At 33.8% G+C, this 27,716-nt stretch overlaps 1 protein-coding gene across 5 annotated transcripts in view; it reads right to left on the bottom strand.

The window, feature by feature from the left end:
* The window catches only part of LOC136031214 (nuclear pore complex protein Nup155-like), a 180,406-nt gene that overhangs the window by 80,340 nt on the left and 72,350 nt on the right, over nt 1-27,716 (bottom strand). For 3 of the 5 annotated variants that reach the window (XM_065710588.1, XM_065710590.1, XM_065710586.1), the window contains exons 10-11: nt 26,828-26,905; nt 15,540-15,727 (exon numbers count right to left, since the gene is read on the bottom strand). In XM_065710588.1, the coding sequence (XP_065566660.1) occupies nt 15,540-15,727; nt 26,828-26,905 (266 nt within the window). The remainder of the gene's footprint in view (nt 1-15,539; nt 15,728-26,827; nt 26,906-27,716) is intronic. The other 2 variants (XM_065710591.1, XM_065710587.1) reach the window with 1 other exon arrangement.

Raw genomic sequence — 27,716 nt, 5'->3', positions numbered from 1 at the left:
CTACGCACTATTTTTAAGCGCGAAGGCCCGTCTTTGCTTGTGATAGCCATTTTTTCTAAAGTAAAAATCTTATCATACAAGCCAGAAAAGAATCAAGAGAATATGATTGTCTGGGCTTCAGGCATAAAAAGGATTAAATCCATCAGCTTCTTGCATATTGCAGTTGATTTATGTCACTGATAGCCATTTTCTGTTAAAGACCAAGTTTTCCATTGGGTTTAAGCGATGGAAATTGGTCGCAGTTGATTATTCAATAAGAGACGCTTATGGAATAAGAGACCACCACTCACAGTCCTTATACAGAACTATCCTCCCAGTTGCGCTGCAAATGGGAAGATATTTGGAGGTTAGGTTTGATGCTAGGGGGTGGACGGGGATAGCTGGGCACAGCCTTCCATCTGTGGCCCTGTTTTCACTAGTCTTAGTGCTAGGGAAGCAAGGCCTTCAGGAGATCCAGAATCAAACATGCCCTCTTTTCTAAATATATAACCTGAAAAAAAAGGAAACTAGAACTTTTGATTCCTAATCATTCGAGTCCCCACTGAGGTGTATACGACCACCTCATTCATAAAAGCCTTTTTTCCTCCTGGGCATAAGTCAAAACCCTTCCTCTGGGCTTGAGAGGGGTATATTGAACTCAAGTAGTTTGTCATCTGATCATTGGACTATTTCAAAGTTAATGGCTATCTCAAAATTTCGATCAGATACATTGTGGGAAAAGACAATGTGGGGAGGGGGGAGATTTATTTTGGCTAAATGGCTTTCTCATAGTTATGATCGGAAATTTATGATCGGAATATTTCGATAAAAAAAAGGAGTGGGTGAGGAGGCCTAGTTGCCCTCCAATTTTTGGTTGCTTAAAAATGCAACGAGATTAATTTTTTTTTTTGTACGAACGTATATAATAAACATACGTACCTTACGAATTAACTTACGTAGCGAACTTCTATATCTGTGTATTTTTATTACTTATATGAGGGGGTTCGCCCCATCGTTCTTTACGCTAAAGCTTGAATTTTGTCCCAAATCTTTAAGAATGATCCCTGAATCACAAAGGCCTTAGAATAAATAAATAAAAAAAAACAAGTTTTTTAAATGAAAGTAAGGAGCGACATTAAAACTTAAAACGAACAGAAATTACTCCGTATATGAAAGGGGCTTTTCCTTCTCAACGCCTCGCTCTTTACGCTAAAGTTTGACTCTTTCTCTTAACTCCACATTTTAAAACAGTAAAAAACTTTAGCGTAAAGAGCGGGGCGTTGAGAAGGAAAAGCCCCTTTCATATACGGAGTAATTTATGTTCGTTTTAAGTTTTAATGTCGCTCCTTACTTTCATTTAAAAAACTTGTTTTTTTTATTTAATTTCTGAACGTTTTTGAATCAATGCATGTTTTGATTTTGGCTCTCCGCAGAGGAATAATTAAAACGAAATTTGTATATTTATTTTTTTTTTTTTTTGGCAAAATGGCTTTCTCATAATTTTGATTGAATGGTTTTGATATATATATATATATATATATATATATATATATATATATATATATATATATATCATGAAAAGAGAAATCACCAATGCTACAGCACAAACACAAAAAAAAAAAAAAAAAAAAAAAAAAAAAAAAAAAAAAAAAAAAAAAAAAAAAAAAAAAAAAAAAAAAAAGACAGAAGGAGAAAAGGAAGACTGTTTTCCTAAATTAGTGATTAATATAGACCAGCACTTGAATGAGGCCTTAACCCTACTCATCCATACAATCACACAGGTCAAACAGCATAGCCACACACAATCAACCATAAAGAATAATCCATGGACAGGCAGTCATGTCGTCAATAAGTATAAGTCGTCATTTACCGAATAATAGAAAAAATAATATAGACAAATAATTCAGAGGCAACACCCAACATAAGGGCTCATCAGGAGAATACACTGGCCTATATAGGGTTTCGCCACTCTAAATTCTCTACCCAGCACAGTGTTGTGGCTACCACAGAATATCCATGGCATCCCCGCGTCAGGTATCACCCCCAAAATACATGCCTATGAAAAAAAAAAAACAGCAAATGTAAAACAACCAAGTAAAACCAAAACAAGATTATCTTGTTAATATATCCCTCCCTTTAGCAACAATAGGTAAACTAAATATTATAAATTTTACCAAATCACAAATATTAACACATTGCAAAAAACCTGAATGAACTAAACAATTGAAAAACTTGTTTTTTTTATTTAATTTCTGAACGTTTTTGAATCAATGCATGTTTTGATTTTGGCTCTCCGCAGAGGAATAATTAAAACGAAATTTGTATATTTTTTTTTTTTTTTTTTTTGGCAAAATGGCTTTCTCATAATTTTGATTGAATGGTTTTGAAATATATATATATATATATATATATATATATATATATATATATATATATATATATATATATATATATATTTATATATATATATATTTTTTATAGAAAAAATCTATAGAAAAATATATATATATATATATATATATATATATATATATATATATATATACTAGCTGTTGGGGTGGCGCTTCGCGCCACCCTAACACCTAGTTGGCGGGGGCGCTTCGCGCCCCCCCCCAAGCCCCCCCGCGCGCGTAAGTCGTTACGCGCCATATTAGTTACGCGCCATTGTAGTTGTGTCCCTATGTCCCACCTGTGAATATAGATAGATATATATATATATATATATATATATATATATATATATATATATATATATATATATATATATATATATATATATATATATATATATATATATATATATATATATATATATATATGTTTTTAACTACGTAAAACTTGCGAATATACAACATTCTTTGCTGTCCCATTGTCTGTGCATATAAATAGATTTTCAGGTTTACCGACTCTTGAACATGCAACATATAATGGTCCATGGGAAAACAATCCGTATTCAGATCTATACCTCATGATTCTAATGATTGCCCTTGAGCTTTGTTGATGGTGATTGCTAATCGACCATTCCCTGAGTCGCCATCGTCATTTATATATCCCCCTGTGCACCCCGGCGTCCCCTTTGTAGTTATGGCCCTGTGTCCCGGTCGTCATTTATATTCCCTGTGTCCCGGTCGTCATTTGTGTCCCGGTGTTCCAGTCTGTGATTTCTCTTTGAGTGTCCCAGGCGTCATTTATATTCCTTGTGTCCCGGTGTCCCGGTCGTCATTTATATCCCCCTGTGCCCCCCGGCATCCCCATTGTAGTTGTGTCCCTGTGTCCCGGTCGTCATTTATATTCCCTGTGTCCCGGTCGTCATTTGTATCCCGGTGTCCCGGTCTGTATATACATTCGTTTTTTAGTTTTGTTTTTCTCCTTTATTTTTTTCCTTTTTTCCTTTTTTTCTTTTTTAGCTTATTTAGATTTTTAGATTTTTTAGTTTTTTTATTAGTTTTTAGTTTTTTTGTAGTTTTTACCATTTTTTTAGTTTTTTTAGTTTTTTTTTTTACTTATGTCCTGGTCGTCATTTATACTCCCTGTGTCCCGGTCGTCATTTGTGTCTCGGTGCTTTGTTGATTGCTAATTTATATTATATTTATATTTATATTTTTTATATTTATTAATATTTTTTTAGTTTTCTTTTTCTCTTATTTTTCAGTTTTTTCCTTTTTTTTTAGTTTTTTCTTTTTTAGTTTTTAGTTTTTTTTTTGTTTTTTACCTTTTTTTAGTTTTTTTAGTTTTTATAGTTTTTTAGCTTTTTTAGTTTTTTTATTAGTTTTTAGTTTTTTTTTTTAGTTTTTGCATTTTTTTAGTTTTTTCAGTTTTTTTTTAGTTTTTTACCTTTTTTTAGTTTTTTTTAGTTTTTTAGCTTTTTTAGTTTTTTTTCTTTTTAGTTTTTTTTGTAGTTTTTACCTTTTTTAGTTTTTTTTCTTCTTTTGTATTAGTGTGAAATAATTCAGACGTCATATGCGGACAAACACGACGTCACTCGACAGACAGACAGACAGACATAACCCACAAACAACTTATTTTTATATATATTTATTCATATTTTTTTAGTTTTCTTTTTCTCTTTTATTTTTCAGTTTTTTCCTTTTTTTTAGTTTTTTTCTTTTTTAGTTTTTAGTTTTTAGTTTTTTTTAGTTTTTTTTAGTTTTTTTAGTTTTTTAGCTTTTTTATTTTTTTATTAGTTTTTATTTTTTTTGTAGTTTTTGCCTTTTTTTATTTTTTTCAGTTTTTTTTTAGTTATTAGATTTTTACCTTTTTTTAGTTTTTTTTAGTTTTTCAGCTTTTTTAGTTTTTTTTTCTTTTTAGTTTTTTTTGTAGTTTTTACCTTTTTTAGTTTTTTTCTTCTTTTGTATTAGTGTGAAATAATTCAGACGTCATATGCGGACAAACATGACGTCACCTGATCCACAGATCCACACACAGACAACTTATTTTTATATATATAGATATATATTTAACTACGTAAAACTTGCGAATATACAACATTCTTCGCTGTCCTATTGTCTGTCCATATAAATAGATTGTCAGGTTTACCAACTCTTGAACATGCAACATAATAATTGTCCATGGGAAAACAATTCGTATTCATATCTATACCGCATTTTTCTAACGATTGCCCTTGAGCTTTGTTGATGGTGATTGCTAATCGAACATTCCCTGCGTCCCCGTCGTCATCTATATATCCCCCTGTGCCCCCGGCGTCCCCGTTGGAGTTGTATCCCTGTGTCCAGGTCGTCATTTATATTCCCTGTGTCCCGGTCGTCATTTGTGTCCCGGTATCCCAGTCTGTAATTTCTCTTAGAGTGTCCTGGTCGTCATTTATATAGATATATAGATACAGTTTCATTTCAGTTTTTTTTCTTTTTTAGTTTTTTCTTTTCTTATTTTTTTCTTTTTTAGTTTTTCTTTTTTAAGTTTCTTCTTTTTATTGATAATAAACCTCAAAATTTTGGGTATCTGTTTTAAGGTTTTCGAATTACCTTAATCTTTTGTCAAAATATATTGAAACATTTGTGGAATTCCCAGTTTTTTTAGTTTTTTCTTTTTTTTTAGCTGTTTAGGTTTTTTTTAGTTTTTTTTTCTTTTTAGTTTTTTACTTTTTTATTTTTTTTACATTTTTCCTTTTTAAGTTTTTATCTTTTTTTAATTTTTTATTTAGTTTTTTTTTAGTTTTTTCTTTTTAGTTTTGTTTTTAGTTTTTTACCATTTTTGTTTTTTCGAATTACTTTAACCTAATGTCAAAATATTTCGAAATATTTATGCAATTTCCAGTTTTTACATTCTAGTTTGTTTTCTTTTATATATATAGAAGATATAATCTGGCGTAATGGACAGACAACTTATTTTTATATATATTGTCAAAATATATTGAAATATTTGTGCAATTCCCAGTTTTTTTTTTAGTTTTTTCTTTTTTTAGTTTTTAGCTTTTTTAGTTTTTTTTTAGTTTTTTATCTTTTTTATTTTTTTACATTTTTTCTTTTTAGGTTTTTTCTTTTTTTAATTTTTTTAATTTTTAATTTTTTTTTTTAGTTTTTTCTCTTAGTTTTTTTTTAGTTTTTTACCATTTTTCTTTTTCGAATTACTTTAATCTATTGTCAAAATATTTCGAAATATTTATGCAATTTCCAGTTTTTACATTCTAGTTTGTTTTCTTTTATATATATAGAAGATATAATCTGGCGTAACGGACAGACAACTTATTTTTATATATATAGATATATATATATATATATATATATATATATATATATATATATATATATATATATATATATATATATTTTTAACTAGGTATAACTTGCGAATATACAACATTCTTGGCTGTCCCATTGTCTGTGCGTATAAATAGATTGTCAGGTTTACCGACTCTTGAACATGCAACATTTAATTGTCCATGAAAAAAACAATCTGTATTCAGATCTATACCTCATTATTCTAATGATTGCCCTTGAGCTTTGTTGATGGTGATTGCTAATCGAACATTCCCTTTGTCCCCGTCGTCATTTATATATCCCCCTGTGCCCCCCGGCGTCCCCGTTGTTGTTGTTTTCCTGTATCCAGGTCGTCATTTGTGTCCCGGTGTCCCAGTCTGTAATTTCTCTTTGAGTGTCGCGGTCGTCATTTATATTCCCTGTGTCCCGGTGTCCCGGTCGTCATTTGTGTCCCGGTTTGTAATTTCTCTGTGAGTGTCCTGGTCGTCATTTATATTCCCTGTGTCCCGGTCGTCAATTGTGTCCCGGTGCTTTGTTAATGGTGATTGCTAATCGAACATTCCTTGTGTCCCGGTCGCTTTCTCTTTGAGACCCCCCCCCAAGCCCCCCGCGCGCGTAAGTCGTTACGCGCCATATTAAATACGCGCCATGTCCCATTGTCTGTGCGTATAAATAGATTGTCAGGTTTACCGACTCTTGAACAGGCTACATTTAATTGTCCATGAAAAAAACAATCTGTATTCAGATCTATACCTCATTATTCTAATGATTGCCCTTGAGCTTTGTTGATGGTGATTGCTAATCGAACATTCCCTTTGTCCCCGTCGTCATTTATATATCCCCCTGTGCCCCCCGGCGTCCCCGTTGTTGTTGTTTTCCTGTGTCCCGGTCGTCATTTGTGTCCCGGTGTCCCAGTCTGTAATTTCTCTTTGAGTGTCGCGGTCGTCATTTATATTCCCTGTGTCCCGGTGTCCCGGTCGTCATTTGTGTCCCGGTGTCCCGGTTTGTAATTTCTCTGTGAGTGTCCTGGTCGTCATTTATATTCCCTGTGTCCCGGTGCTTTGTTAATGGTGATTGCTAATCGAACATTCCTTGTGTCCCGGTCGCTTTCTTCTTTGAGACCCCCCCCCAATCCCCCCGCGCGCGTAAGTCGTTACGCGCCATATTAAATACGCGCCATGTCCCATTGTCTGTGCGTATAAATAGATTGTCAGGTTTACCGACTCTTGAACATGCAACATTTAATTGTCCATGAAAAAAAAAAAACTAAAAAACCTAAAAAAGGTCAAAACCAATAAAAAAAACTAAAAGGAAAAAAAGGGAAAAAATTAAAAATTTATTTCATCATATACCAATTCAAAAACGAATGTATACCGGGATGACGACCGGGACACAGGGAATATAAATGACACAACTACAACGGGGACGCCGGGGGCACAGGGGGATATAAATGACGACCGGGACACCGGGACACAAGGAATATAAATGACGCCCGGGACGCTCAAAGAGAAATCACAGACTGGGACACCGGGACACAAATGACGACCGGGACACAGGGAATATAAATGACGACCGGGACACATGGCGACTCAGGGAATGGTCGATTAGCAATCACCATCAACAAAGCTCAAGGGCAATCATTAGAATCATGAGGTATAGTCTCATGATTCTATCATGATTCTATCTAGGTATAGTCTCAATGAGGTATTGTCTGTGTTATATGCACAGACAATGGGACAGCAAAGAATGTTGTATATTCGCAAGTTTTACGTAGTTAAAAACATATATATATATATATATATATATATATATATATATATATGTTTTTAACTACGTAAAACTTGCGAATATACAACATTCTTTGCTGTCCCATTGTCTGTGCATATAAATAGATTGTCAGGTTTACCGACTCTTGAACATGCAACATATAATGGTCCATGGGAAAACAATCCGTATTCAGATCTATACCTCATGATTCTAATGATTGCCCTTGAGCTTTGTTGATGGTGATTGCTAATCGACCATTCCCTGAGTCGCCATCGTCATTTATATATCCCCCTGTGCACCCCGGCGTCCCCTTTGTAGTTATGTCCCTGTGTCCCGGTCGTCGTCATTTATACTCCCTGTGTCCCGGTGCTTTGTTGATTGCTAATCGAACATTCCTTTTGTCCCGGTCGCTTTCTCTTTGAGTGTCGTCATTTATTTAGATTGTCAGGTTTACCGACTCTTGAACATGCAACATATAATTGTCCATGGGAAAAACAATCCATATTCAGATCTATACCTCATGATTCTAATGATTGCCCTTGAGCTTTGTTGATGGTGATTGCTAATTGAACATTCCCTGTGTCCCGGTCGTCATTTATATTCCCAGTATCCCGGTCGTCATTTGTGTCCCAGTGTTCCCCTTTTAGTTTTTTTTTATTGGTTTTGACCTTTTTTTAGGTTTTTTAGTTTTTTTCTTTTTTCTTTTTAGTTTTTTTTGAAGTTTTTATCTTTTTAGTTTTTTTTTTTTTATTTATATTTTTTTAGTTTTCTTTTTCTCCTTTATTTTTCAGTTTTTTTGCTTTTTTTAGTTTTTTTTTTCTTTTTTAGTTCTTTTAGTTTTTACCTTTTTTAGTTTTTTTTAGTTTTTTAGATGAAAATTTTTTTTAGTTTTTTTGCTTTTTTTCTTTTTAGTTTTTTATTGGTTTTTACCTTTTTTTTTTAGCTTTTTTAGTTTTTTTCGTTTTTTCTTTTTACTTTTTTTTTTTAGTTTTTATCTTTTTTATTTTTTTTAATTTTTATTCTTAATTTTATTAGTTTTCTTTTTCTCTTCTATTTTTCAGTTTTTTCCTTTTTTTTAAGTTTTTTTTTTAGTTTTTAGTTTTTTTAGTTTTTTTTTCCTTTTTTCTTTTTAGTTTTTTATTGTTTTTTACCTTTTTTTTAGCTTTTTTAGTTTTTTTTCGTTTTTTCTTTTTACTTTTTTTTTTAGTTTTTATCTTTTTTATTTTTTTTTATTTTATTCTTAATTTTATTAGTTTTCTTTTTCTCTTCTATTTTTCAGTTTTTTCCTTTTTTTTAAGTTTTTTTTTTAGTTTTTAGTTTTTTTAGTTTTTTAGTTTTTTTAGTTTTTTTAGTTTTTTAGCTTTTTTATTTTTTTATTAGTTTTTAGTTTTTTTTTTAGTTTTTGCCTTTTTTTAGTTTTTTCAGTTTTTTTTTTAGTTTTTAGTTTTTTACCTTTTTTAGCCTAACCAGGATTTGAACCTGGGACGTCACCTGATCCACAGATCCACAGATCCACAGACAACTTATTTTTATATATATAGATAAGATATAATCTGGCGTAACGGACAGACAACTTATTTTTATATTGCTAGTCGAACATTCCCTGTGTCGCCGTCGTCATTTATATATCCTCCTGTGCCCCCCGGCGTCCCCGTTGTAGTTGTTTCCCTATGTCCCGGTCGTCATTTGTGTCCCGGTGTCCCAGTCTGTAATTTCTCTTTGAGTGTCGCAGTCACCGTTTATATTCCCTGTGTCCCGGTGTCCCGGTCGTCATTTGTGTTCCGGTGTCCCTGTCTGTAATTTCTCTTTGAGTGTCGTGGTCGTTATTTATATTCCCTGTCGGTCGTCATTTGTGTCCCGGTGCTTTGTTGATGGTGATTGCTAATCAAACATTCCTTGTGTCCCGGTCGCTTTCTCTTTGAGTGTCCCGGTCGTCATTTATATTCCCTATGTCCCGGTGTCCCGGTCGTCATTTGTGTCCCGATGTCCCGGTCTGTAATTTCGTCAGTCGAAAACATGACGTCAGTCGACACACAAACATGACGTCACTCGACACACGGACAACTTATTTTTATATATATACTAGCTGTTGGGGTGGCGCTTCGTGCCACCCCAACACCTAGTTGGTGGGGGCGCTTCGCGCCCCCCCCCCCCCGAGCCCCCCCCGCGCGCGTAAGTCGTTACGCGCCATATTAGTTACGCGCCATTGTAGTTGTGTCCCTATGTCCCACCTGTGAATATAGATAGATAGATATATATATATAGATATATATATATATGTTTTTAACTACGTAAAACTTGCGAATATACAACATTCTTTGCTGTCCCATTGTCTGTGCATATAAATAGATTGTCAGGTTTACCGACTCTTGAACATGCAACATATAATGGTCAATGGGAAAACAATCCGTATTCAGATCTATACCTCATGATTCTAATGATTGAGCTTTGTTGATGGTGATTGCTAATCGACCATTCCCTGAGTCGCCATCGTCATTTATATATCCCCCTGTGCACCCCGGCGTCCCCTTTGTAGTTATGTCCCTGTGTCCCGGTCGTCATTTATATTCCCTGTGTCCCGGTCGTCATTTGTGTCCCGGTGTCCCAGTCTCTGATTTCTCTTTGAGTGTCCCGGGCGTCATTTATATTCCTTGTGTCCCGGTGTCCCGGTCGTCATTTATATCCCCCTGTGCCCCCCGGCGTCCCCGTTGTAGTTGTGTCATTTATATTCCCTGTGTCCCGGTCGTCATCCCGGTATACATTCGTTTTTGAATTGGTATATGATGAAATAAATTTTTAATTTTTTCCCTTTTTTTCCTTTTAGTTTTTTTTTATTGGTTTTGACCTTTTTTTAGGTTTTTTAGTTTTTTTCTTTTTTCTTTTTTTTTTGAAGTTTTTATCTTTTTAGTCTTTTTATTTTTATTTATATTTTTTTAGTTTTCTTTTTCTCCTTTATTTTTCAGTTTTTTTCCTTTTTTTAGTTTTTTTTTCTTTTTAGTTCTTTTAGTTTTTACCTTTTCTAGTTTTTTTTAGTTTTTTAGATGAAAATTTTTTTAGTTTTATTCCTTTTTTTCTTTTCAGTTTTTTATTGGTTTTTACCTTTTTTTTAGCTTTTTTAGTTTTTTTTCGTTTTTTCTTTTTACTTTTTTTTTAGTTTTTATCTTTTTTATTTTTTTTTATTTTTATTCTTAATTTTTTTTTATTAGTTTTTAGTTTTTTTTGTAGTTTTTGCCTTTTTTAGTTTTTTCAGTTTTTTTTTTAGTTTTTAGATTTTTACCTTTTTTAGCCTAACCAGGATTTGAACCTGGGACCTTCATTCTCCGTTCTGACACCCTCTCTCACCGAGTGACTACTCCAGCATGTTCATTTTGGTGTTTTAAATGGTATATTATTAACCAAATTAATGTGTTTTACAATATACTAAGCATCGTCATAACAAAAATGACGACAACTAATTTCATGACGTCAGTCAACACAGAAATTAAGTTCTGAAATTAAGTCATGAAATTAGTTGCCGTCATTTTTGCTTGGACGGTGACGTCATTCAAGTTATATAAGACATATGTTCACGTAGAAATCTATTAATGTTTAAGTTTACAATGACTGATGAAGATGCTCAAAGAGTCTATGCCAAAAAACTTGCTGCTGATAGAGAAAGTCAGAAAAGAAAGCGTGCCGAGGAACTATCAGCAGCAATTTTTTTGGCATAGACTCTTTGAGCATCTTCATCAGTCATTGTAAACTTAAACATTAATAGATTTCTACGTGAACATATGTCTTATATAACTTGAATGACGTCACCGTCAAAGCAAAAATGACGACAACCAATTTCATGACGTCAGCCGACACAGAAACATGACGTCACCTGATCCACAGATCCACAGACAGACAACTTATTTTTATATATATAGAAGATAGATATAGTAGCAAGTAGTCGTAATCAAAAATGTAAGTAGTCACATTTGAAAGCAATAGCAAGTAGTCATAATAAAAGTCGCAAATAGTTGCAGTCACGGTCACAATCAGTCGCAGTTCTTGTCACAGTAGTAGCAGCGATAATGATCTTAAATTTTCAATTTAATACCCTTGGCTGCTCCCAAGATATTGCAGATACACAATTTTGATAAACTGGATGCACATAGTGTCTTTTGATATAGTTCAACGTCCCCATCATGGTTTCCTGAAATATCACATTAATACTCTTAGCCTTTTCTGACAAACTCAGGATCCAAACTGTCTCAACCTTTCCGAATAATAAATTCTGTATGTAAACAATGGGCAGATTGCATAGTTTGCAACCCTTTCCCTGGGGGGCTGTGGGCGCGGCCAGGAGGGATACAAAAAGGACCCCCCCCACCCAAGCACTTTTCAACATACCCATAAAGTTTCAACTGAATACCATCATTTATCCTAGAGACTTTGCTGATGCACCCTTTTGACAACCAGCATGCATATAGTGTATTTTGACTTTATTCAACATCCTCCTCATTATTTCCTGAAAGTAGTCGCAAGTAGAAGTAGTCACGGTCAAAATTTGTCACAGTCGCAGCTGCAAGTAGTCACAGCTGCAACTGCAATGGTGGTAGTACTGGCTCTCAAAGTTTCAAGCTAATACCCTAAGGCATTCCTATGATATTGCAGATTCCCCCTTCTGACAACCTGGAGCCATAACATCTTTTAATTTAGCTCAACACACCCCTCAATATTCCTCTAAATTTGACCTCAATACCCTTAGCCTTTTCGGACTCACCCAGAATCAAACATTCTCCTTTTTCCCAATGATAAATCCTGCATGTAAGCAATTGGCTAATTGCGTCATTTATTAGAATCCTTGCACCTATGAAGATTATGGCATCCCTGTAGGGATAGTTATTAGACTTTTTGATGGTATTGAACAAAATACCTTTTTCAAAATTCAAACATTGTTGAGCTGAGAGAGTATCTAAAACTGAGTGAGGGGCGGGGGGCTGGTTAACCTCCAATCACACTTCAATACCTTCCTCAACATACTCTGAAAGTTTCAGCTTAATACAATTAGCCGTTCTTTCAATATTGCTGAAACATCCTTTTGACAGCCAGCAGGTACACAGAGTGTTCTGTCTTCCTTCGACATCCCTCTCAAATTTTCTGAAGTTTCATTTCTTAAACGTTTCATCTTAGTCCCCTAAACCTTTTTGGAGACCCAGAATAAAACATGCCCCCTTTTCTCAATCAACAAAACTTTATGTATAAATAAAGGACAGCTTGCAGAAATTATAGCCCTTATCGTGGGGTTGTGGAAGGTTATCTCAATTCCAGCGTTTAATTATTTGACCTTTGGAACATTATAAAACCGGCGATGCTGATCTCCTTTTCAAGGCCCTTCAGCCAGGAGGTGCCATGGGAGGGGGTAATTTTCAACAAAATAGCAATTTCAAAAGTTTGATCAGATGTCTTTGAGGGGGAGGCGTTGGAGTGAGAGGTGTTGGAGGGGTTGGATGCCCTCCGGTCACCTTTGACGCAGTAGGCTCTTCCAAAATTTATACGACCACCCCTTCCATATGGAGTGCCTCTGGGGAAAAATAATAATAATACATTGAACCCTTTACCCTTTACTATACATTGAACCCTTTACTATAGGCAACCCTAGACCGTTACCAGTGACTGAATGAGTAATAATTCTTCATTTCTATATATTTATATATCCTGATAGATACACAATCTTAGTGTTGCCTTAGTAAAGCGACATATGTCTCAAATGTACGTTATTTTTCCAGCCGCTTGGTATAGAAGAAATGGTCGGTAAAATTTGAGACAGGGCTCATTCCATTGTAAATTGAAAAGTTCTAGCTTCTCTTTTAAAGATCAACAGTGATTAGAAGGTAGGCAGTCCCCTACCTTGCATTGTTTTGCTACTCATACCCCTGTAACCCGCCAAGATATTCGATAAAAATTTTCGATACGCATTTTTCTCAGAATAGTCAAGAGAACCAGTTACTATTGCTGCAGGGACGAAATGGTCCCCACCAGCCCAAAGACAAGTCCCGTAAATTATGCAAATTGCGAAGATACCTTGAGCAGACTCGCCAAACTGAGACTAAATTCTAAATTGTTTTAGTTAGGTATTGTGGCGGAAAAAGGGACATTTTCATCTTGGGCGTTCGATTAGCTTGAAAATTTCAGGGAAAATTCTTAAGGCCAAGAGGACCGTTTTTTAGTTGTATGAGTACTGGTTCAGGTCAAGCTCAGGAATAACGGTCCATTGCCTCCAAATCGTTGTGTTGATGGGGAGAAGAGTATTAAAGGGCCTGAAGTGAAGTCTAAAACTTTTTGTCACCGGTAAATTTTAAAGTTACAGCCGTAAGTTCGTGGATCAATGACAAACCAAAAATTTGTTCGGGAGCACGGGGTCATCAGAAATTTGGGAATGAAAAACAGTCACATTTTTTTTTCTCGGCTTGAAACTTATATCCTTAAGTACTTCGGCTAGGAAGACCCCGAAAAAGAGGTAAAATAGAATAGAAATTAGTTCCCTTGATAAGCGAGTCTGACAAAGGACGAAAAAATCATCACTAAGGTTTGCTAGCAGAGAGCTGTTTAAGGGCTCATCTGAAAGTCAATTTTTATATTTACGTGCTTCTTTTTACAATTTAGTTTAATACAACAAAGCAAAAAAGCAACTTTTCACGAAAAGCTGCATTTTTTGGTGTCTGTATTTCCGAATTATTATCCATATTCTGGTGTTCTAGTATGGCGCCATGATATCCTAGCAACGAGCGACAGCTGTGGTTCGCTCTTCAATAGGTTCAAGCTCCGAAAAATCTAAAGGCTTTTCCCTGTGAGATATATACAAACCAAAATGAAAATCAACAGCTTTTCAAATAGGTCAATGGAATAATATCTATTTAAGTTGACTGATATCCTGTTTAACGTCAAAATGTCTGACGTTTCTTGTACGCGTCATGAAGAATGGGTTTAGCGTCTAAATCGAAGACAATAACCTAGTTGGTATACCAGGTACGAGGGTTCCTGGAAGGGTTATCAGAAACTAGACAGCTAGGACTCAAGTAAACCAAGTTCTAGGTCACGATTAAGCCATTGAACTATGCCAAACATTCTCAAACTGTTTTTATAAAAGAGGGTTTCAAAAATCGTTGAGAGGTCTGTACAAGACCTCTTAACCATTTTATTTCAATGGCATTAGCTCAATGCCATTAACATTAAACGATTCGGTTATTATTGGGAATCATTGATTTCTTTACATTTACCAAGACAGGGGAATTAAGTCATATGTATAGATGAAATAGATTAGGTTACTTTTTATGAGAGGATAAAGAATTTGATTTACCATCACTTTCAATTTTTAGAGCCCTTTTTTCAAAATTACTATAAATTTGACTTTATCATTACTTTTTGCTTTTAAGATTCAAATTGATAATTGTTACCATTCCTGAAAAAGCGTCAAACTGGAAGATTTAGGGGATGGAGGTAAATGTAAATGTTTCTTAATCTTGGGAGGGAATAAACTTGTGGATTTTAAAATTTCTATTTAAAATACAAGAGAAAAATAAAACACAATTTCAATGAAAATTTCTTAAAAAAGGTATTTTTCACAACCTAGGGGGGAGGACAAAAATCAAGTGGGACACATGTTTCCCCTCCCACCAATTGACACAGCTTTGGGTTGCCACTAACCGTGGTTCTCTCTTTAGTAGAATGCACCTATTACTGCAACCATGATAAAAGCCTTTAACCCACTCATTTTGAGCCCTCTGCAAGCCAATCTTCAAAAAGTTTACACCTGTCCAACGAAGGGTTTAAAGCTATAAATAATTTCCATAAGGAAGACCAGAGAAAAAAAAACAATAGTCTCCAATAGAAACAAAAGAAAAAAGACATTACAACAGAAAGCCTACTTGAAGTGTGAGGTAGTTAAAACAAAACATTAAACAAGCAAATTACACTGTTTTTACCCGGATTAAAATAGCTATCATAAGTGTTTACTTCTTTTGCTTCTGTGTCCCTCTTCCTAAAAGTAAAGATAAGTTTGGGAATTAGCTCTCCGAACATTAAGAAAAATATAATGTAATATCTTACCAATAGAGAATTTCCTATTTTCTTTTCAGAGATTAGCTCTCTAATCCAAATTGGTCTAATAATTCTCCCAAGGTAAATATAAATTCCATTGTGTTTCCCGGAGAAGAAACTCTCAATAGGAGAAATAGGAGCTAAATTGTCTATAGTTTGGCCAGGCTGAGGAGTAGAAATAAGTGGAGGTTGGAAACCTACAAAGAAAAATGGTATCAATATAAAAGGAGAAATCAGCACTGATTTAGTTAAATCAACTAAAACAGTGCTGACAAAGGGCCTTGTGACATTAAATGTAACAACTAATAATTTCCTTACGAATATTTTCGATATATCCCCACTCTCGAGGTTAGTAAAAGATGTGATTTTTAAAGAAACGTCCATTACATTCTTTAGCTAAAATGGTGACGATTTGTAGGCTACTACAAAATGCTGTAGAAATAAATGCAAAATCGAAACCTTATAAAGCCTTCTTTGCATAAAAATTCAACTTTAGAGGGGGCAGTCAGACAAATGTTTGAATTTTGGAGGTTTCACTTTCCAATTACATAGAAGCTTGAAAAATATCCAAAATGGTTATTTTATGACCCCTCCCCTAGAAAAGAGATCAGGAGTACCAACTTGGCAAAATAATATCATCGATGGCGTACCAAAAGGACATAAATTCGACAAGTTTTGTTTACTAGTCATTATATACATTCTGTACTCGATTAAACTAGCCAAAATTAAAAATCCATCGCCAAAAAGATAGTTTGCAAATCACGATCTGGAAAATTCTACAGCAATGATTTTAGTTAAACGCACGATTGGAAAGATATATAATATATATCATTTCAATAGCGCGTTATTTTGACACGCTTATAGTCAAGTCTTTGACTGACTCTGAATTTGTAGCTTACAATGCTAAAAAAAACTGAAAAACAATCTGGGCGGGATAAGAAAACGAATAATCTGTTGAAATTATAAGTTAAGCAAATTATAAATATCCACAAAAGAGACTCTCAAAACAGCGTACAATACACAATTCTCAGGTGTCACAATTTATCTTATTTGATATTTCTTATGTCATTATTTCATTATTATCTTATGTCATTATTTCTTATGTCACGAGATTTCCATCCCGTACATTACGAATTTGTCTTCTCAGCCGGGCTCTGGACCTTTTGTTATTTATTTTATTATTAAAAAGAACCTGAATTATCGAAATACCAGAGAGAAAAGTATTTCGATTACTCTAAATCTATAAAGAGCTTTTTGCAAGACCTTTTTATCTCTTAGGAAACACAAAGCCCACAAGAAGCAACCTCTTGAGAAATTATAAACTGTCTGGGAAGTAAAAGCCAAGAAACCAAATGAAGAGGACACAGGTAAATTTCAAATTAAAACGAATCTAATCCTACTACTTTTAATAACAATAATAACAACAACTCATCGTAGTACCAAAATATCATCTAGGGCTTTATAGCATTCCTTATTCTTGAGGTAAATTTTACATTGGACAAACTCAACAACAATTTTTGGAACACTTTATTAAGCACCACAATTCCATAGATAATTCTCTCAAACTTACAAAAAGCCCCATGAAACTTTTTTTTTTTGCTTCGGAAGAACATATTTTCCATCATCCTGACCGTTTTTTATAGTTTGAAGAAGCAACGGCTATTTCTAATGCAAAAAGGCTTTACACAATGGGCAATGAAAGCCATAGACACAAAAAAGAAAAAACGATTTTTCCCAGATTTGGCAATTAAAAGGGATACAGAAAATTTAATTATTAGTTCAATTTTGTGGAATAATTAAAAAAAAAAATCCATAAGAAAATGTAACAGAGTCTTGCAAAATCACTAAGGGAGTAAATTAAATATAAAATCAAAGAGAATAGCAGCATTGGATCCCAATAAAAGGATTATTTCTCAAAAGAAAAATTAAGTTTATTTTCAATTCATTTTAGGTTTCAAAGTTTTAATGTCGCTCCTTACTTTCAGGTAAAAAAACTTGTTTTTTTTATTTATTTAATTTCTGAACATTTTTTAATCAACGCATTTTTTGATTTTTGCTCTCCGCAGAGGAATAATTAAAACGAAAGCTGCATATTTATTTTTTTTTTTTTTTGGCTAAATGGCTTTCTCATAATTTTGATCGAATGATTTTGAGAAAAAAAGAGCGGGGGAGGAAGCCTAGTTGCCCTCCAATTTTCGGTAAATTAAAAAGGCAACTAGAACTTCTAATTTTTTACGATTCTTTTTATTGGCAAAAGATATACGCAACTTATAAATTAGCTTACGTAAAGAACTTTTGTATTCTCATGTTTTTAATACATATATGAGGGGGTTCGCCCCCTCGTCAGTACCTCGCTCGTTACACGAAAGCTTAAATTTTGTCCCAATTCATTAAGAATGACCCCTGAATCACAAAGCCGCAGAATAAATAGTTGAAATTACTAAAGATACTTTAGCGTAAAGAGCGAGGTATTAGGAGGAGGTGAGCCCCTCATATGGGTAATAATTTCTGTTCGTTTCAAGTTTTAATGCTGCTTTTTCCTTCCAGCTGAAAAAAAACTTTTGCATATTTATTTTTTCATTGTTTTTTTTTAAGTAATGCTAGTAAATCCTGCGCTCCCTTCATGTAAATTTTCTTCCCCCGTGACAAATTTCTCGATGGAAAGTTCCCCCAGCATATTCCCCTCTTCTCAACCCCTGTCTCCAACCAAAACATCCTCTTGGAAACGCCTGTATACTTCCCAATAACCATTACTATATGTAAGCACTAGTCAAAGTTTGTAACTTGTAGCCCCTCCCACGGGGACTCTGGGGGAGTAGGTCGTCCCCAAAGACATAATTATAAGGTTTTTCGACTACGCTGAATAAAATGGCTATCTCAGAATTTTGATCCGTTGACTTTGGGAAAATAATTAGCATGGGAGGGGACCTAGGTGCCCTCCAATTTCTTTGGTCACTTAAAAAGGGCACTAGAACTTTTCATTTCCGTTAGAACGAGCTCTCTCGCAACATCCTAGGACAACTGGGTCGATATGATCACCCCTAGGAAGAAAAAAAAAACAAAAAAAAAACAAATAAATAAACACACATCCGTGATCTGCCTTCTGGCAAAAAATATAAAATTCCACATTTTTGTAGATAGGAGCTTGAAACTTCTTCAGTAGGGTTCTCTGATACGCTGAATCTGATGGCGTGATTTTCTTTAAGATGACTTTTAGAGGGTGTTTCCCCCTATTTTCTAAAATAACGCAAATTTTCTCAGGCTCGTAACTTTTGATAGGTAATACTAAACTTGATGAAACTTATATATTTATAATCAGCATCAAAATGCGGATTCTTTTGATGTAGCTATTGGTATCAAAATTCCATTTTTTAGAGTTTTGGTTACTATTGAACCGGGTCGCTCCTTACTACAGTTCGTTACCACGAACTGTTTGATCATCACTGGAAGACCGAATCCAAGAAGGCATATCTATTAAATCAAATCGAGCAATCATTTTTCTGTTTTGGTGCCATCTAGGAAGCCGGAGGAGGATTTTGCAATATCTGAAATAAGCCGCAGGTAGAGTATGGGGATTTTTCTTACGGCTCATGGCTCATACAACAGATGAGCCATGCATGATAAAAACAAAAGCACAGGGGCGCAATCAGCGTTATAAATCATGCACAAACCGTTGCGGTTCTAACGGCTTTTGTTTGGGGACATTTTTCCGTAAGCGACGCGTAGGTTTTTCACGGCTTGATTCACTAGGGATGAAAAGGTAGTGGAAAGTGTTGGACCGAAACACAGACCAAGCCAACTAACTAAAGAATAAGATGGCAAAATTGCAGTCCCAGCAACAAATGGAGCGACCGCATAAGGGCTATTTATCGGTTATTGGTAATGATAGCTCATTGGTTAATATAGTAAAATTCGAAAGCAATCCACGGCGAGTCCGGGCAACAAGAAGAACGTCGTCTGCATATGCAACAGAAGACAAACCAATATTACCGTAAGAAACAGAACTTTTAAGGGGATGCAGGCACGATACAAGCACACATTTAAATATACTAGAAGACAATACGGCAGAAGTTCAAACCTATCTATTTCTAGCAGCAGTTTTCATACTATGAAGTGGCAAAACCATGAGACTAAGTCGAAAATCTTCTGATAAAAAAAGAATAAAATAAGAGCTAAGAGCTCATATGGCACTTGTGACGAGGTCGGAAGAGCCAAGAGCTCATATGGCATGAGCTCTAGCAAAATTATAAGAATCAATAGATTAATTTAAAAGAAAAATCAGAGGCTTAATGTTGGTCGGCATTTAAAATAAGAGCTCTGAGACACAAGGTCCTTTTAAATATCAAAATTCATTAAGATCCGATCACCCACTCACAAGTTAAAAATACTAGCAAAATCAAACAGTTGATGCTAATAGTTCAATTCTAAAGAGCGAGTCAGCCCAAAAGCACCCGAAACTCTAAAGGAAACTCAAACGAATTTTTCAAACCTGCTAAAAAAAATTGGCAAAAGCCTATGCAATTCGTCAAAACCCTGTGACTAGGGCCATAACCAGAATTTTCGCTTTGGAGGGGTACAAAGGAAACTTTAAAAAGCATATGAAAAATTTGCTTATATATTTGTTTCCAGAATATTATTATGTTGTTGTTTCAAGAATTTTATAGCATTCCCTTGTCAATAGCTCCAATTGTGCATTGATGCCGCTATAACTAATAATTTAACGTCTCAAACAAAATTTTGGGACATCAATTAGTAATTTTTTTAAGCAATCTGTCAAAGCATCAGTAATATCTAGTTTTCTGGATAGCAAAATCAAACAGCTCATGACAAAACCTCAATTGTAAGGATTGTTGCCCAATTGCAACCAAAACTCTAAAGAAAGAAATTTTATAACAATTTATACTCCAAAGGATTGGCTTGTTATGCTGCCTCATAATATATACAATTAATGTCACTTATCAAGAATAAACTTTAGATAAGTAAAATGCTCTAAAAGTGGCCACATGAAAGGCCTTATCCAAGGGGCGGGTGGGTAATCCCCTCCAAAATTGTTGCTGGACTCATAAAAAGTAACAGAAATGAATATAAACAAACTTCCATTCCTTTTTGTTGCAAGACCCTCTCTCCCCCCAAACAAAAGATATGGCTACGACCCTGGTATTTTGGCAGTGTATTGAAGATTTAAATAATTAGTGGTGGCAACACCACTGCCTAGACTGCACAATAAAGAGTTCATACAGTAGCAGCAAAAGCTATACTCTTCATTAAAATATGTGATACAGATCTAAAACCACACAAAATCCATACCTCTACTCCGCGCACACGTCGTTTCCGATATACACATGACGATGAGTTTATGGGAAACCTCTGACGTGTATGATCAGGGTCTATACACGCGGTATGAAATTCGTGTCAGGTTTGAAAAAAAATCGCTACTGTTATATCCTTAAACTGTGGTACGCTGATTGATAGAGATCAGGGTGTTAATCTTCCCCTAGTTGAGCATTCAAAAATTTGTTTTCTTTGATTGGATGATTGATCGACGTTGATTGCTATCTAGTCACTTTATAAAAAATTAATTCAACCTATTACTTTTCATCCAATTAAATCCTACAAATAGTTTATTCTAAATAATTTCTTTTTTAATCGTTGAAATTTATTTAAAAATCGTATCTAATCAAACTTTATTATACAAGATATTCTTTAATTACAATTTTTACAGTAAAATTTGAAAACCTCGACTTAGAGTTGATTTTTTGATTTATTGCTTTAAATTAGGGGAAATTTGAAATGTCTCCAAATGCCTGTTTTTCAAAAAGCAAATGCGAATATGAGAAAAGTTGATGATTTCTTTTCTATTAAAAAAACTTTAAAGGATGTCAGAGTAGCTTGAAAGGTCTCAGAATTATATGAAACCATTAATGGGCTATTTTGAACTTTTATGAACAGTCCAGAAGTACGATTTGATAGGCAATTAAGGCTAGAGATTTTCTTGCTGGAAAAAGCAATCTAGATAGGTGACGAGTTGGAATTTTTTCTTATAAGAGCCATAGTTTAAAAAAAATTATATGACTGACATCATATTTATGAGCACATTTCGAGAAATTAAATTATATTATTTTCCCCTCAGGAGTGGTCATTTTGTTTTATAATATATATGGCACATATAAAAGATGACAAATGAGTCACTTTTCTTCGTTTTAATGTCGCTCCTTACTTTCAGTTTTAAAACCTTGTTTTTTTTTAATTTAATTTTGGAAAAGAGATCGCTACTAGTAGGGCTTCAAGCTGTGGTACGCTGATTGATACAGATCAGGATATCAATCTGCCATCAATTCAGCATTTCAATAATTGTTTGTTCTATTTTATGATATCCTAGAGAACATATAAATTAACTCAATTTATAACTTTTCATCAAATGAAATTCTACAAACAGTTTATTCTGAATAATTTCTTTTTTATTCATTGATATAAATTTAAAAATCGTATCTGATCACGCTTTATTATGTAAAATATTTTTTTTATTGCAATTTTTACAATACAAGTTGAAAACTTCCGAATTAGAGTTGATGTTTTGATTTATTGCTTTAAACTACGGGAAATTTGAAATGTTTTCGAATGCCTGTTTTAAAAAGAAAATGCGAATAGGAGAACAGTTGAGGATTTCTTTTCTATGTAAAGATATAAAAGAATGTCGGAGTAGCTTGAAAGGTCTCAGAATTATATGAAACCATAAATGGGCATTTTTGAACTAGTACGAACAGTCCAGAAGTACGATTTGATAGGCAGGTAAGACTAGAGATTTTCCTGCTTATGATTTCCAGTTCATGATTTTTTCATGAAGATTTTTTCATAAAGATTTTTTCTAGAGATTTTCCAGTTCATGATTTCTTTTCTATGTAAAAATGTAAAAGGATGTCGGAGTGGCTTGAAAGGTCTCAGAATTATATGAAATCAACGATGGGCTACATTGAACTAGCATGAACAGTCCAGAAGTACGATTTGATAAGGCTATAGATATTCTTTCTGGAAAAAGCAATCTAGATAGGTCACGAGTATAATTTTTTTTTATTAGAGCCATACTCTTGAAAAAAAAAGTTGTAGGAATGACATCATATTTATGAGCACATTTCAAGAGCACAAATTATATTATTTTCCCCTCAGGAGTAGTAAGTTAGTTTTTAGTATATAAGGCACATATACAATAATAAAAGTTGACAAATTACTCTGAACGGCTACAGAAAAAGCACGGAACGAGAAAGTGTCAAGATCACACTGAATTGCAAACGAAAATGTTGCACAACGAAATCTGCAGTTAGAAGATAAAGCAAAAGTAAATGAAATGAAAAACGTAATAATTTAGATTGTTAAAATTTTTCTGAAGGATAAATAGGAAAGAAGAATTGATTTTTAATGTTTGATAAGTGTAAAATTACACAAGATTACAATAACTCCCGACAAATGAAAAAAGGCAAGAAACAAGAAACAACAAAAATCATCAAATCGTAAACAAAAGTTTCAGTTAGAACAGCAGCAGAAGTGGAAATAACAACGAGTCCCATGAGAAAAAACCTTAAAACGAATTTTTCTTTGATGCATTGACAGGAAGGGGTAATTGAATCAACGCCAGAATTTCTTATTTCAATTGAAATTGTTGACTTGACACCTCATGGCTTAAATTTAAGAAATTACACGATGATTATATTATTATTTAATTAGAAATTCAAATATATACAAGCCTGTCGCGAGCTGAGGTCAGGGGGTTCGGGCGAACCCTAAGCCCCCAGCACTATATATTTTGCAACAGTGGCATCCTAACAGAAGATTTTGCCATCGGAGCCGGCGTTTACCCACCCAGAAAATACCCCTCCCACAAAATACCCCCGCGATTAAACACGACCCGCGGAAAATACCCTTTTGTTAAAAATTCCCCCCGGAAAACACTCCTCCTCTCCCCAAAAGATGTCCCTCCTCCCGTGGCTGGTTGGTGTCCAATCACTTTTGACTTAAAAAAGGACTGTAAATCCCAATTTCTGGTCTAATTAGTACCCTCCGGAATTTCTGCGACCTTGAGGTGGATGTGGGGATAGTGAGGGGGTAGTCCCCCTCTGCAAATTTTGTTGTTTAATGTTACTCTTTACTTTCATAATAGTAGTTTAGACTAGAAATATTACGAGAAATGATAGGGGAGTAAATATCAATATCATATTTCTGATACGTTTAAAAAAATTTTTTGCACTTTAGGAAGGTGTTATACACTACTAAGTTATTGATAATGAAATATACCCAAATGCTTAAAAATATAATTGTGTCCCGCGATTTCGCAGTACTTAGGAACAAATTTGGGCTATTTATTTTCATTGTAGGGGGTAATTGAGGTAAAGTAAAGCGGGTCTACTTGCCTAATGCATTAGGCACAATTATTCTGCATATAATGAGGTAGGAATTGTTGAACTCGCTATAATTTGTCCCCCCCCCCCTAATTTGCAAATATATAGCCTGAATTTGTTTTTAAAGTATGGATATTTTTAATTGAAATATAGCTTCAATGTAGTTTTTCATCGATCCGGAGCTAGTAGTCTGGTATAAAGACCGTGAGAATCGGTTTTTGATTTATCTTCGCGAAACAAATTCTCAAGTTTTTACTAGCCAACAAGAAAGTACCGAATCTTCTTCCCTAACTTTTTCATACAGAAGTGGTTTTTTATGGAGGGAAGGGCATTGTTCCTTGTGTGCTTTTTCATGTCACAGTAGTGATCTTCATTCTAAAAATACATTTTTTAGATTTTCTTTGATTTTACTAGCCTGGTTGTCAAAACTCCCTAGACTAAATTGACACAATTTGGTTATTTTTAACTTTTAGTTACTACTATAATTCTATTTTAATACATTTTGCTCGTTAAAGTCAATTATTATATATCTTCACGACCCCAATTTTCAGTCTTATCTACTAAATTTGACCAATCTGGAAGTTGAATTACTTAACTGCATGTATGTGAGGTTTGCTTTCCATATTTGATCAAACGTTTGATAAACATTTCTATTATTAGCGCAGTTCAATTCAACAGTAATAAAACATACGAAAGAACATTCGAATTTCAATTGATTTTCGGAATGTACTAATATAAAGTAATCAAATTAATTGACATTTGAGTTTTTGTATTTGTATTCCAATAGCAAATTTTTCTGATGATTGAATCCAATACTTTATTTTATAATTTCGACTCCCAAACGTGATGCAGTAGCAACAAGTTCTTATTTCATCCTTCAATTACTTAAAGGGTGAATTTAATTACTTGAGCGCATTTTAAACTTTTGGTAACTTCAGATATGGCACAAAAAATTGCCATTTTTAGTGCAGTATTAGTACTTTAGGAAGGTGTTATACATTACTACGGTGTAGACAATAAGATAATGTAGACTTCAAAGTTTCATCGCCCCATGATTTGACTTTTAAGTGCTCTTTTCAACTAAAATTTTACGAAAAACTACGCTTGACTGACCAACACCTTATAAATCCTTAAAATTCGGTACGCTGATTGATACAGATCAGGGTATCAATCTACCATCAATTCATCATTTCAAAAATTGATTTTTTTTTTTTTTTCTTCACTAAAAATTAACTGTATTTATGACTTTTCAGCAAATGAAATTCTACAAAGAGTCTAGTCTGAATAATTTCTTCTATAATCATTGAAACTAATTTGAAAATCGTATCTGGCAAAGCTTTATTATGTAAAATATTTTTTAATTGCAATTTTTACAAAAATTTTGAAAAACTCCGACTTTTAGTGGATTTTTTAATTATTTTTTTAAACTAGGGGAAATTTGAAGTGTCTCCGAATGCCGGTTTTTAAAAAGAAAATGCAAAAAAGAGAAAAGTTCATGATTTTTTTCTATGTAAAAATGTAAAAGGATGTCAGAGTAGCTGAAAGGTCTCAGAATTATCTGAAACCATAGATGGGCTATTTTGAACTAATACGAACAGTCCAGAAGTACGATTTGATAGGCAGGTAAAGACTATAGAGATATAGTCTTGAAAAATAAATTATATGAATAACATCATATTTATGAGCATATTTCAAGGGTATGAATTATATCATTTTCCGCTCAGGGATGGGCATTTTGTTTTTAGTATATATGGCACATACAAAATTATAAAAGATGACACATGACTCTGAACGGCTAAAGAAAAAGTATGGAATAAGAAAGTGTAAAAATCACACTGAATTGCAAACGAAAATGTTGCGCAAACAAATATGGGGTTAGAAGACAAAGGAAAATTAAATGAAATGAAAACCGTATTATTTTAGCTTTTTAAAAATTTTTTGAAGGATAAATGGGAAAGAAGAATTGATTTTTAACACTTGACAAGTGCAAAATTACACAAGAATACAATAACTCCCGACAGATGAAAAAAGACAAGAAACAAGAAACAGCAAAAATCATCGAATCTTAAACAAAATCTTTGAAAAGAACAGCAGTAGCAATAGAAATAACAACAAGTCCCAAGAGAAAAAATCTTATTTTTTGACAAAATACCATTGCATTGAATCCAGCTAGAATTGCCAAGACTTGTTTATTGCAGACAACATTTAGATGGGCAAAGATTCATAGCTTCAGTAGTTTTACCAATAATATGGTCCTGAAGATGATGAAATGGTAGAAATCTGGTTCAGTTGACGAGATGACAAAACTTAAACACTAATGTCAGAAATATAAGCCCAAATTGACTACAGTATACAACATTTAGCACAAAACAAGGGATTTTAGCTCACTGTCGACCAGTGAACTGTGAAATAATTTCAATTTTCTTTGTTCTATAACTTTTAGACATAAATTAAACCAAGTGTTTGATCATACTATAATTTTTTTTCGTCAAAAACAAATACCTTATTTCATATCCAAAAATAGGGCATGGATCTATATCTGAGTTTACTCTAAATCTAAAGGTGATGTTTTCTTGTACATTGCCAAAGCACACACACACAAAATTTTCGTGTCAAAGGTAAAGTATTTGAAAAACAAGTACATTAAAAGTATCTTAAGTAATAAGTATTTCGTAATCTTACTTAAGTATCAAGTAATAAGTACACCCTAGAGTTTTTACGTAAGTACAAGTACAAGTAATGGAAAATTTTACTTAAATAGTACTTCAAGTAAAATTATTTGAAGTAAGTGACAGCACTGATAACAACAAAATACGCCAAAAAAAAAATGGCAGAATAAATATTTATGGATCCTACTAGAAAAAAAAACTTATCAAATGATTCTTCCTTTTAATTAATGAATCTTACTTTGTACAGGAGTCCCAAGTGTAGAAAATCCAAGAGGTGGACCATGTAGCGGTGTTCCAAATGATGGTCGGCCAGAACCTAAATAAGAAATAAACTAAATAATAAAATATAGTATAACGTACGAAGGTTTATAAAATGCATGAAGGTTATATATTAATATCGTGATTCCAACTCCTATCATCAATTCGTTTCTTAAATGGGTTTGTCTCATAAATAAAGTGAGTGGATTTCAATCTTTAAGTTTTTTAAGGACTTGAAAAACACCCTAAATAATTTGGGATTTTAGTTCATTTTTATAAGCTTAGTTAGCTTGTCTGTGAGCACATCCCTAAAAAGTGCTAACTCATATTCGGAAGTTTCCCTTTTGTTTGATTAGTTAATATTTAAATCTCCCTTCCCCCCTCCCTTCTGTGACATGGGACCCGTTCGGTTGATCGTTGGTAATTCTAGCTAAAATTTATTATACTCTCCATTTTACAAGACAAAAAACATTTCCATTAACTTCATCAGAAAATTAGTCTGCGGCGACCCACCAGTATGTAAAAGTAAAAGATGCGCTCTGTGAAGCTAAGAGAATCAGTCAAGGAACATAACAGGCTTACCGAATTGGTCCAACTTGAGCCTGGTATTTAACGGGCTTGGGTGGCCTCTTCTCTCTCATATGAATCAGTCAGGTAAATTTTTTCTTGCCTAATACCTTAAAAGAGTTAGCTGTGTTTGATACCGATGAGAAAAAACTCATATTCTGCTTCAATGAATTTTTTCTCAACTTGAGAACGCATGGGAGAGCAAACGAACCCAAATGAAGTCCGAATTAAGAGATATTTGATGAAATATGATGAGGACGGTACAGAAAAGAAGAAGGGAACACGAGACACAGACTCTCTCT

Source organism: Artemia franciscana, chromosome 9, assembly GCF_032884065.1.
Source record: "Artemia franciscana chromosome 9, ASM3288406v1, whole genome shotgun sequence".
Lineage (NCBI taxonomy): Eukaryota > Metazoa > Arthropoda > Branchiopoda > Anostraca > Artemiidae > Artemia > Artemia franciscana.
Note: the sequence above shows the minus strand (reverse complement) of the source record. Positions and strands in the feature narration are given on the sequence as shown.